The 11637-nt window shown below is 45.5% G+C and overlaps 1 protein-coding gene across 1 annotated transcript in view; it reads left to right on the top strand.

The window, feature by feature from the left end:
- Positions 1-2700: 2700 nt before the first annotated feature.
- LOC103390324 (chondroitin sulfate proteoglycan 4-like) overlaps positions 2701-11637 on the top strand; it is a 16132-nt gene continuing 7195 nt past the window's right edge. Inside the window, exons 1-17 of the mRNA XM_025062068.1 lie at positions 2701-2706; positions 2921-3151; positions 3257-3333; positions 4080-4221; positions 4688-5830; positions 5922-6332; positions 6405-6526; positions 6685-6793; positions 6959-8272; positions 8719-8811; positions 9130-9630; positions 9702-9833; positions 10259-10444; positions 10701-10883; positions 10970-11146; positions 11230-11428; positions 11509-11637. Coding sequence (XP_024917836.1) covers positions 2701-2706; positions 2921-3151; positions 3257-3333; positions 4080-4221; positions 4688-5830; positions 5922-6332; positions 6405-6526; positions 6685-6793; positions 6959-8272; positions 8719-8811; positions 9130-9630; positions 9702-9833; positions 10259-10444; positions 10701-10883; positions 10970-11146; positions 11230-11428; positions 11509-11637 — 5155 coding nt within the window. The remainder of the gene's footprint in view (positions 2707-2920; positions 3152-3256; positions 3334-4079; positions 4222-4687; positions 5831-5921; positions 6333-6404; positions 6527-6684; positions 6794-6958; positions 8273-8718; positions 8812-9129; positions 9631-9701; positions 9834-10258; positions 10445-10700; positions 10884-10969; positions 11147-11229; positions 11429-11508) is intronic.

Genomic DNA, 11637 nt, shown 5'->3' with positions numbered 1-11637 from the left:
GAAAAAGAAAACGTTACCAACTTTACCATCATTACTAACAGGAGCAACGACAAACATACATTGCCCCCTTGTGGCCTGGATGAGCTACAGCAGACTTGAAATATTTGGTTTGAAGTTTTTTCCCATCGGACTGAGAAGATTCTTCTGACCAACAGAGGAAAATAAAAACCACACACCTGTCACCCCCCCCCCCCCCCCAGGTTGAGTTTCCTGAGGTCTGTGTCTGCCGTGGTCATGGGTTCAAAACCCACAGAGAAATGTGTATGTGAAGCCAGTCTGATGTGCGTCAGGGTGTGTGTGTGTGTGGGTGTGTGTTTGTGTGTGTGTGTATGCGCAGCATCATATTGGTCTCTAGAATCAAATGTTTGAAGGAACTTCGAGGAACCCTGTAGCCTCCCTTGGTGAACGACACGGTCGACGCGATCGGACTCTGACTCTGCTTCTCCTCCAGTCACTGAATCTGAAACTGACACCAGTCTTTTCCCTTTTTTCGATACGAGGACTAACACTTTGGTTAACAGTAGTCTGGCTTCTGTAGACACTTAGCTTTACACCGTGCTTTCAGCGACTGGAGAAAAAAACAAGGACCTGGATTGTTAAAAAAAAAAAAAAAAAAAAGAAGAAGAATTAAGTGGATTTTGAGACTTGAAAAATTTTGCCCAATTTTTTTTTTTTTACTGTACTTGTTTTGTAAAGAAATTTGACATCTGTTATATTTTGTTCTTTGTGCTGTAAAATACACAAAATGATATGAAAGAGGTTTGCTTTTCCAAAACGTTGGTTGCCTTTACAAGTGAAAAACAAAAAAATATTATTTTTTTTTTTTGCAGCTTCCATTTCTGTAGCCAGGATCAATGATTCATATTATGTTATTCAACAGGATGATTGATGTGTTGTTTTTCAATTTCATGAAGAAATAATAAAGACACGTGTAGGAGTTTAGCATTTTCTTTTTCAGACATTCATAATGGCTTTGTTCTCTTTGATCCTATTTTGTAAACTATGATATGTAACTTTAACATCGGACAAAAACTTTATTATTTAATAATAATGATAATAATGTATGTATTAGCAGTAGAATGTCATAACCTGTACCTGAGGTCTTTTTTATAGATGTATATACAATGACAGGTTTCAACCATTAAATGTGACCATTTCACAATGAACACTGACAAAGAGACATTTATTCACTAAAAAATGTAAAAATGAAACACCTAAATAAATATAAAAACATTCTTAAATGCTCTAATTTATTAAGAAACATTCAGAAAAGAAATGATAAGAAATTTCATAATAATTGTTCAACATATGACAATATTTACATGCTAAATTAGGATTTTGCCATAAAATTCATATTTATCTGAATTTTATAGCACAATTTTGTTTTTCTGCATGTTTCCCATGTAGTAAGGGCATTTTGAGAAATTTTTTTGGAAGTTTTTGTCAAAATGAAAATTTTATCTAATTTTTGGTGAATAATTTTGATGAAAAACTTTTTTTTCAAAATGTTATCCTTTTTGCACGTCTCTCGTCAAATTATAGCATTTTGATTTTTTTTGTATTAAATCGTCAAAATCTGAATTTTTTTCATTTAATGGCAAAATTCTAATAAATTTTGACTATTTTTTTAAATTAATTTGCAAAATTTTATCTTTGCCTACATGTTTCTCATCAAATTAATCTGAAGTTTTAGTGCCTTATTCTGACGAACATTTTTGTGAAATTATTTTTCAGAATTTTACCTTTTCATGCATTTTTCTCAGCAAAGCAGGGCATTTAGAGAAAAAATTTAGAATTTTTTTAATTAAATCTTTTGGCAAAATCTAAAGTTTTAGTGCCATTTATGGTCAAATTTGGTAAACTTTTGACAAACATTTTTGTAAAATTATTTTTCAGAATTTTATCTTTTGGCACACGTTTCTCATCAAATCAGGGCAGTCAAAGAACATTTTTAGAGATTTTTTGTATTAAATCTTTTGTCTGAAGTTTTACTGGCATTTTAGGTCAAATATGGTAGATTTTTGACAAACATTTTTGTAAAATTATTTTTCAGAATTCTATCTTTTGTTGCAGGTTTCTCATCAAATCAGGACTTTTACAAAACATTTTTAGAATTTTTTTGTATTAAATCTTTTCAGAAAAATCTGAAGTTTTAGTGCCATTTTAGGTCAAATTTTGATGACCATTTTTGTAAAATTATTTTTCAGAATTCTATCTTTTGGTGCAGGTTTCATATCAAATCAGTCAAAGAACATTTTACGAAATTTTCTGTAATGAATCTTTTCTCAAAATCTGGATGTACAGGCTACTAAAGACCCACAATGCATTGCTTTCAGTGCTTCCTAAACAATTATATAAAGACCGTTTACTACATTGCGTACCTAAAAACGTGTCCTGTATCATTTATGTTTCTAAACGTGTGTCAACAGCTCCCTCAGGTGGTTAAAATGTGTCATTAAGCTGCACAGCGGCAGGCACGGTCAGTGGGTGGAGCTACACCTCCCTCCCTCCCTTCAGCTCAGGTGCAGCTCGTTTCCACACACTGTCAGTGCGGAGCCAGAAAACAGAACTCTGACTGGAGGGAAACGAGAAGCTGATGTTGCTGCAGAAAAACCAAAATAAAAAAGGCCTGAGTGACAATGGGACACAGTTTGGTGGATCTGTCTCCGCTGCTGCTGCTGCTGCTGATGTCACCAGTCTATGGAGGTAGGAGGAGGAGGAGGAGGAGGAACATCACTCAGATTCAACACAGACCATGTTAACATTCTTTAGAATTTGTACTTTTAAATTCATTAACGTTACAGATACCTTGTTTGTTTTGATCAAATTTAGAAAACATGCGCTACAGTTTTACACATTTGCAGTTTTAAAAAAATCGTTGTTTTATTATTGATGTGATTTTAACTTTGATTTAACTAAGAAAGTGTTCAGTAGCCAACCAGCCGGTCAAGCTGACCAGGTGAACGACCAGGTGAACGACCAGGTGAACGACCAGGTGAACGACCAGGTGAACGACCAGGTGAACGACCAGGTGAACGACCAGGTGAACGACCAGGTGAACGACCAGGTGAACGACCAGGTGAACGACCAGGTGAACGACCAGGTGAACGACCAGGTGAACGACCAGGTGAACGACCAGGTGAACGACCAGGTGAAACCCTGAAAACAAACGTAATGACACTTTAAATAAAACATAAAGGAATGATTTGCTGCCTTGATCAGCGCCCCCTGTTCTGACACTGGTTTATTGTACCAGAGACAAGTGAAGCGGTGTTGGCAGATTAATAATAATCCAGTCTTGACTCGAAGCACAGACAGGCAGATTAGAATCAGGTGAACAGACGTGCAGCGATCACAGACAACCCGCAGACTCGGCGTTTTTACACTTTCACGCTGTAAAACAAACAAACAACGAAATGTAAAAAACAAACAACACCGCACAACAGCAAACTATGCTAACGTGTGTTAGCTCTATGTCAACCCTCACATTTGTTTCAATATCTTTGCTAGCATATTAACACAAGTTGTTATTACCGAAAGAAAAAGAAGAACAAGTTATGTTAGCACCTAGCTAAAATAACGTTTGTTTGTTTTTTGTGGTTTCATCGGACATTGTATCCATGTAGCTGCAAATTAGCATTAGCCATTTGCTAATAGGAATTATTTTTTTGTAAACGTTCTCTGGGAATCATAGTATTTTAATTGAAAGTAAATGTGATTTTTGTGTCACGGTGTTCGTTTTCTGATTAGTTTCAAAGATTCTTCTGTCTCAGACTAATTAGCAGCAGAACATTTCAGGTTGACCTGCTCTTTGATACATTAGTGGTCATTAATTGAATTCCGATAACAGACGCATTGACAAAACGGTCAGGACATATTAGCCTAGATCGCTCTTAGCATCCACTAACAAAAGCAGAACTGCCAGCGTGCCTGGTCAAAAGAACTTCCAACAAAACTTTCATAGTTCCATCGTTTTTTTAATTTTGATTTTTTTCTATGTAAAAATAATTCAAATGTATGTTTTCATTTTGAACTCCATCTTTTTGTGCTGTCCTTTGAGGTTTCCTGTTTCCACGCAGCTACGCTGTAGGCAGCTACACCGTAGGGCGCTACACCGGAGGTCGCTCCACCGTAGGTCGCTACACCGTAGGCAGCTACACCGTAGGCAGCTACACCGGAGGTCGCTACACCGTAGATCGCTACACCATAGGCCGCTACACCGTAGGTCGCTACACCGGAGGTCGCTACCCCGACGCAGCTACGCTGTAGGCAGCTACACCGTAGGGCGCTACACCGGAGGTCGCTCCACCGTAGGTCGCTACACCGTAGGCAGCTACACCGTAGGCAGCTACACCGGAGGTCGCTACACCGACGCAGCTACACCGACACAGCTACACCGACGCAACTACACCGACGAAGCTACACCGACGCAGAAGTAGAATGAGGTTTAGACTTTTGGATTCTTTCAGAAATGTAGCAGGTGTGATGTTTGTGAGGGCGCTCCACCTTTAGAACTCTCTGGAATGTGTTACTGTGGGTTACTGTCCTGAGGAGAGCTGGGAAAGACTGCTGTCAAATTCAAAGAGAAAAAAATCAAACCCACTGGCACAACAAGTTCCTTCATGAAGTAGTTGAGCGGAGTCTGTCAAACACCTGCAGGTGTTTTTTCTGTAGATGTACTTCATAGTTTGTGTGTCACCTGGTTTTCACCTTTGTTTCCCCTCAGGTCCGTCTGGACCTGGGCTCAGGTGAACATTCACTGCGTTTTGAAGAAGGAATAAAACCATGTGACAGGAAGTGGCATATTGTGCAGTTGAACCATGACGGACACAACCTAACCATGACTCTGGACCAACAGTTCCACACCAGCCTGAGCATGCCAGGTCCAGATCGGGAACTCGGTGTCCTTGATGGGCTTTTTATCGGTGGGGCAGCTGCTCTGAAGTACCCCTACCTTCACGCCTCCACCGCTGGGTTTCGAGGTTGTGTGGATGAAGTGGTGTTTAATGAACATAACCTGCTTTCAAGTCTCAGGCCGTACTTTGGCTTCAAAAGTGTCCACCAGGTATCGACGGGTTGTGACTCCCAATTTTCTGCAACAGAACTCGATCCCGTCAGTTTCTCTGGGCCCAAATCCTTCCTGTCGCTCCCACCGTGGGAGTTTCCACAGGAGAGAGTGTTTGAGTGTGAGCTTCACCCATCTTCAAAGGAAGAAGACGGCGTGGTCCTGTACACCTCTGGCAACCAGGGAGAGTTCCTTGCAGTAGAGATTGTAAATGGCCACCTGGTGGCAACGGTAGGAAATGCGGAGGGGAGTAAGGTGGAGCTGCGCTCTCCAACAAATGTACGCAGGAGCTCCACCTGGTACGCCGTCCAGCTACATCTGCTGCCCTACAGCATCCGACTGAAGGTGGATCAGGAGTCGATCAAGGCCGATCTAGGTCTGGAGCCGCAGGTTGTCCACCTCAAAGGTGCTCTTTTTTTAGGAGGGTTGGATGAGAAGGCACACGGAGAGGCTAGGAGAGTTGGTCTGCGTTCTACCCTGTCACCAGCAGGGGGGTCCTTTAAAGGTTGTCTCCGAGACATCAAAGTAAACAGTCAAAGTAAAGGACTTCCCCAAGCTCTCATCACAAAGGACATCACTGTGGGCTGTGGAGCAGCACACGTCCAGATAATGACAACCCCTAGTGGTCCAACGAGGACTCCACAGATTCAGGCCACAACCGCAAAACCAAATATTACAAATAAAAGGATCCCAAACTTTCTGCTGCTCGGAAAACTGGAGGTGGACGAGGGAGGACGAGCTCCACTGGAGCCCAAACACATCAAGGTAATTCACTCATTATTGTTGTTGTTGTTGTTGTTGTTGTTGTTGTTGTTGTTGTTGTCATCGTTATCTTACCGACCTTAAAAATTTGCAGGTAAATCTAAATTTTCGCAAACTAGGAATCCATCCTTCCCAGTTCAAGTTTCACATTGAGAAGCGTCCAGTTTATGGCCGGCTCCTGATGGACCTCAGTCCAGACTCTGACGCCGACCTGGATAAGGCACGAGAGAGGAACGCCACTGCGGGAACCCAGGACAAGAACGGGACTTTTAGCATGCTTGACCTTTGGCAGGGCCGGGTGATGTACGTTCACGGGGGCTCGGAGGAACCCAGTGACTTCTTCGTGTTCTCAGTTTCTGTCAGCAGCAGGAAGCAGATACCTGGCTTTCTGAAGGTCAAACATCTGCAGCGCTTTGATATCACAGTCACTCCTGTTAATGACGGCCCTGAGCTCAGTCTCCCACGGGGAGATGTCTTCACACTCCCACAGACGTCCAAACGACAGGTAAGAACGCAGCAGAACATCTGAAGGTCCCGGGCTCGGCTGGCGGTTCTGATACACTCCTGTTGTTCCTAGTTGACGACCGATGTCTTGAAAGTGTCGGACCCCGACAGCAGTCCTACAGAGCTGGTCTTCAGCTCTCTGGGTGACATCATCACTGAAGCAGGACACCTTGAGCACAATGATTTCCCCCGGAGGTCAGTCCTACTTCCTACTTAAAAAAAAAAAGTTGAAAATAAAGACATGTCATTCATGCGTTTAGACATAATCAAGGTCTTGGTGCTAGTACTGGTCCTGTGGTCCGGTCTGTCGCCGAACCAGTAGAACAAAGAATAAACATTGTAGTTGTTTTTAGGGCGATAAACTTGTTCACCCAACGTGATCTGGAGGAGGGGAAGATCGTCTTTGTCCACAGTGGCGTCTCCACCACCAGGCTGCTGCTGAGGGTCAGTGATGGACAGAAGGTAAGACAAGGACAAAGTGACTCTGTAGGTACAGGAGTGTGTGTGGTCACAGCAGTGACTGTTAGAGTTCCTGTGATGTCGGGGTCAGAACCTCTGAATTCTTTTTTTTTTCCTTTTATCTGGACTCGCTCTGGTCTTATTTTCATCTTTTTTTGATTTTTGCAGTCAAGCAACACGGTGGTTCTGCGGATCGTAGCGGTTCCACTTGAGTACAAAGTGGTGAACAACACAGGTCTGGAGGTGAACCAGGGCCAGGCTTCGGTCATCACTACTGACCATCTGGCCGTGGAAGTAAACTTGGCAGATCAGACGGCGGACGTTGTCTTTGATATAACGGAGTCGCCACGATACGGCCAACTTCAGAGGCTGCACTCAAGTGGAGAATGGAAAGTCACGACGTCCTTCTCCCAGAAACTGTTAGAAAAAGAACGCATCCGTTACTTCAGCACTTACTTCGGCCTTCAGAGTCACAGGAACGTCAGCGATCACTTCAAATGTCACATCAGCATCAACGCTGTGGCTACAGCGGAGCTCAGTGTTCCCGTTGCGGTTCACTGGATTCGCTTCAAGGTCACAAGAAGTAAGGTGGAGGTCAACAGCGTTGCGGCCGTTGTCGTGACCTCTGAGAACCTCCAGGCCATCTCCAAAGGTGTCAAACTCCAGGAGAGCGACATCTACTTCCGACTCCTGACCCTACCAAAGAAAGGTCAACTCCTCCTTCAAAACAAAGTTCTAGTGAAGAACTCAACCTTCAGCCAGAAGAACATCACCGATGGTTTGCTGAAGTACGCGCTGTACCACAGAGTACACGTCCACACCAGAGACATGTTCAGCTTTCAGGTCTTTTCGTCACAAGCCGTTTCTTCCAGTCATGACTTCAGGGTCAACATTAAAAATGGTTCCACTGATGTCACTGTGGTCAACAAGGGGCTCACGGTCCTGGAGGGGGGCAGTCGAATCCTCACCAAAGACTTCCTGTTCACGTACACTGCAGCTGGCCGTGAGGTCCAGTACACGGTGACAAAGAGTCCACAGCATGGACAGCTGAGGAGGGTCAACCTGTCCAACTCCTCGTCCGTTAATCACAACGTGGTCCTTTTCACAAACTGGGACATTTCACAGGAGAGACTGATGTACGTTCATGACGACAGTGAAACCACACAGGACCATTTCAAATTTCAGATTCTGGTACACACTGGTAAACAGGAAGAAAGTACCGGAGGTGAACGTAGCTTTAACGTCTCCGTGCAGCTGGTCAACGACCACCGACCTGAGAGGGTGGTGGACAAAGTCTTCAACGTGACCCGGGACGGTCAGAGGCTGCTGACGCTGAATGACCTCCGCTACAAGGACGAAGACTCGGACTTTGACGACGGCGCCCTGGTATACACTCGAAGGGGGATTCCCATGGGCGACGTGGTGCTGAGCAGTGACCCCAGTCACAAACTGTACCAGTTCACACAGAGGGACATCCAGCAGGTCAGTTCGACTTCGACATATTTCTCAGTGAGATTAGATTAGATTAGATTAGAAGTTCCCTGGTGGTCAGAAGTGTGTAATGAACTAAATATTTCCCAGTGAGATTAGATTAGATTAGATTAGATTAGATTAGATTAGATTAGATTAGAGTGTGAAGTAGAAGTCACACCATCTCTCATCAAATTAGTAGAACTGAAGTGAAAGTTTCCATCAGTCATTTGGTAACGAACTTTTTGGTGGTGATTTTTGTTCCCAATTTAGCTGCTCACAAGTGATTATAGCAAACTAGCTAATAGCAATATGAAGCTCGCTAACGACTGTTGGGGATAAAGGTTTCGCCGTCTACCTGGGGGTGGTGTATAACCTGAGGCCAGTGAGAAATAAGACCATGTGATGGAAGATGTGGAGATTTCTATGGTTTGAAGCATCAACTGTTTTTCTCTTAGAACAAGGTGCTGTTTGTCCACGGAGGAGTCAGCTATGGACGGTTTGTGCTTTTTATAAGCGATGGGAAACATTATGTGTCTACTCTGTTTGAGGTGAGATCTTTTCTTTCTTCTCTATCAAACCCATTTCTAGTTCTGGAAGAACTCTATGTAGAAAGAAAGATTCAGAACCAGAGGCTGAAAGTCTCTGACATCACTGTAGTTATAGTTTTGACCAAATGTGTCAAACCTGAGGACACCGGGCTGATAGGGGTCCACTACATCATACAACACGTGTACTGTGTTCAGCCTAGGGTCACCCACGTTGACCTCTCACCTGGTATACTAGTGTAGTGGACGGAGCTGATGTCCAGATAAGTGATTTTATTGGACAGACCCAGTTGAGATCGTCTCATTTATTTGATGACACAGGTCATGGCCCAGGATCCTTATCTTCACGTGGAAAACAACACCGGTCTCATGGTCCAACGAGGCGGGAACACAAACGTCACGTCTGCTAGCCTCAGCGTCCTTACCAACCTCGACATCCGCGATCCACAGGAAGTGACGTTCCAAGTCTTCCTCCCGCCTCAACACGGTGTCCTGTGCCTAATGGACGGTGACTGTGACCCGGCCAATCAGGCGAGTGGAGTTTCAACGTTCACCCAGTGGGATCTAGAGACAGAGCGTCTGTCGTATCACCACGACGGCAGCTACGAACTCTCGGATTGTTTCAACGTTACAGCAAAGGCAAACGAGAAGAGCACCGCTGGGCAACGGGGCAGAAGGAGGAGGAGCGAGGTTCGTCTGGACATCGCAGTTCCGATTAAAATCTACCTGGAGAGTCACCAGAGGCCCCCGACGGTCCTCACGAACCACCCGGTGGTCGTGGAAGAGGGACAAAATGTCTCCGTCACTAGAGTGAATTTAGAGGTCAGAAACCATATTTATTCATTCCACCAAACCATGACGTCACAGTGTGTTCTAGTCACGTTGTTTTTCAGGTGGTCCATGAAGACAGCCGGCCCCCAGACGTCACCTTCACTGTCCTCAACCCCCCATCTCTGGGCTTTCTTCAAAAGACCCCCCCTGTCCATGAGCAGCAGACTATCAATGGGAAACAGCGACACCCACAGGTACAACCATGTCTGCAGTCATTTCCGGTCCATTACTGCTGGACAGCACCTCTGTCTTCAGCCGTGGTTTGTCACACACTTACCCTGATTTTCCACTGGGTGTCAGTGTTGTGTTGAAACCCTGTAAAACCAGGGGATTCAGCCATGAAGGGGCGTAAAAAAAGGAAACAACAAACAACAGTATTTGACTCTGTCCTCGTCCATGGTGAAAATCAACCACGTGACCTGGCTGTTTGACCTCTGACCTGCTGTCACCAGAATTGACGCATAGGTCGTACTGTCAGGTGGACATTGTTTTATTTTGAAGCTCAGTGGAGGTTGTGTTGATGAAGTTGAGGAGGAACCAACGCTCCCTGGGTGTATGACAGTGGCGCCCCCTACTTCTGTTTCACAGACAGCTGCATTTCAGTCCTCTTCTTTTGCAGACCTTTGACCCCGAGCAGACGAGCTCCTTCACCCAGAGTGACGTGAACCAGGGATTGATCATCTACCATCAGCGGGCTGCTGGAGGCAGAAATGACTCCGTTCTGTTGGAGGCGACCAACGGCATGACTGAGGTTGGACCCATCGTGCTGGAGATTGACATCATTCCAAAACTTGTCCCTCTTCAGGTACAACATGTCATTACATGTAGTGAACGTCTCAGAGAACGTTCCAGACTATTGAGCGCAGCTGAATATAAGCCCCACCCACTAAATTTAAAAATGGGCCTCAGGTGTCCAGGTGTTTTTTTTTCTTCACTTTTTCCGAACAGAGCCTGTAACACGGCTGGTTACACGTTAGCTTTTACCGTAGACTGCACAGGGGAGACTCAGTGACCCGCTCCAGGGTCGAAGGGTCAGTGATACTAACCTGACGACTCTGCAGGTGTCTGAGTTGACCCTGGATGAAGGCTCTGCTGCGCCTCTAACCACTGACCTCATCAAGGTCACCAGTCATCACTTCTCAGACGTGAACTTCCTCTACCAAGTCCTGGTTCCACCCCGACACGGACACCTGGAGCACAGCCGGATCCCAGGGATGGCCATCGCTGCCTTCACACACACTGAGGTTCCGCTCCACACACTCTGTGTCAGAGAATGTCCCAGTCCCTCTCTGATCATCGCTCATCAGGTTCCTGCCCCCTTCATCTCCAGGTAGAACGTCACTTCATCTCCTACGTCCATGACGGCAGCGAGACACACAGAGACAACTTCACCCTGGTGGCCAATCAGACAGAAACCAGCAAACACAGCCTGCCGTGTACCATCAACATCAGCGTGGCACCGGTCAACGACCAGACTCCTGTCGTCACGGCCAACCGAGGTCTGAAGGTAAGAAGAAGGTGCAGGACGTCTTGACCTTCTCTCAGACCGATTGACAGGAAGTCCTGTGTCCGTCCTTCCTGTTCCCTCAGGTCGCGGCCGGTTCAGTGACAGAAATCACCGCAGATGTTTTAAGCGCTGAAGACGCGGACACTGCGTCTGAGCTGCTGCAGTTTGTCGTCACGCCCCCGAGCAACGGCCACCTGGCCCTGAAGAGCGCCCCTTCCAGGCACATTCTGAACTTCACCCAGGCTCACGTACAGAGTGGACGGCTGCTGTTTGTCCACAGTGGTGAGCTCCGGGCTTGAACTCCTACTGGTGGCTCCAAGGCTCCACCTTGTCTGACTCCTGCGTTGGTTCTTCTTCTGCAGGTGCCTTCACCGGCGGCTTCCACTTCCAGGTGAACGATGGCGTGAACTTTGCTCCTCGACAGATCTTCAGCACCACTGCATTTTCTCTGGTGCTGACTCTGCAGAAAAACCATCCAATCGAGGTCTACC

This window comes from Cynoglossus semilaevis, chromosome 14 (genome assembly GCF_000523025.1).
Source record: "Cynoglossus semilaevis isolate Cse_v1.0 chromosome 14, Cse_v1.0, whole genome shotgun sequence".
Classification (NCBI taxonomy): domain Eukaryota; kingdom Metazoa; phylum Chordata; class Actinopteri; order Pleuronectiformes; family Cynoglossidae; genus Cynoglossus; species Cynoglossus semilaevis.
This window is presented reverse-complemented; position numbering and strand designations above follow the sequence as displayed.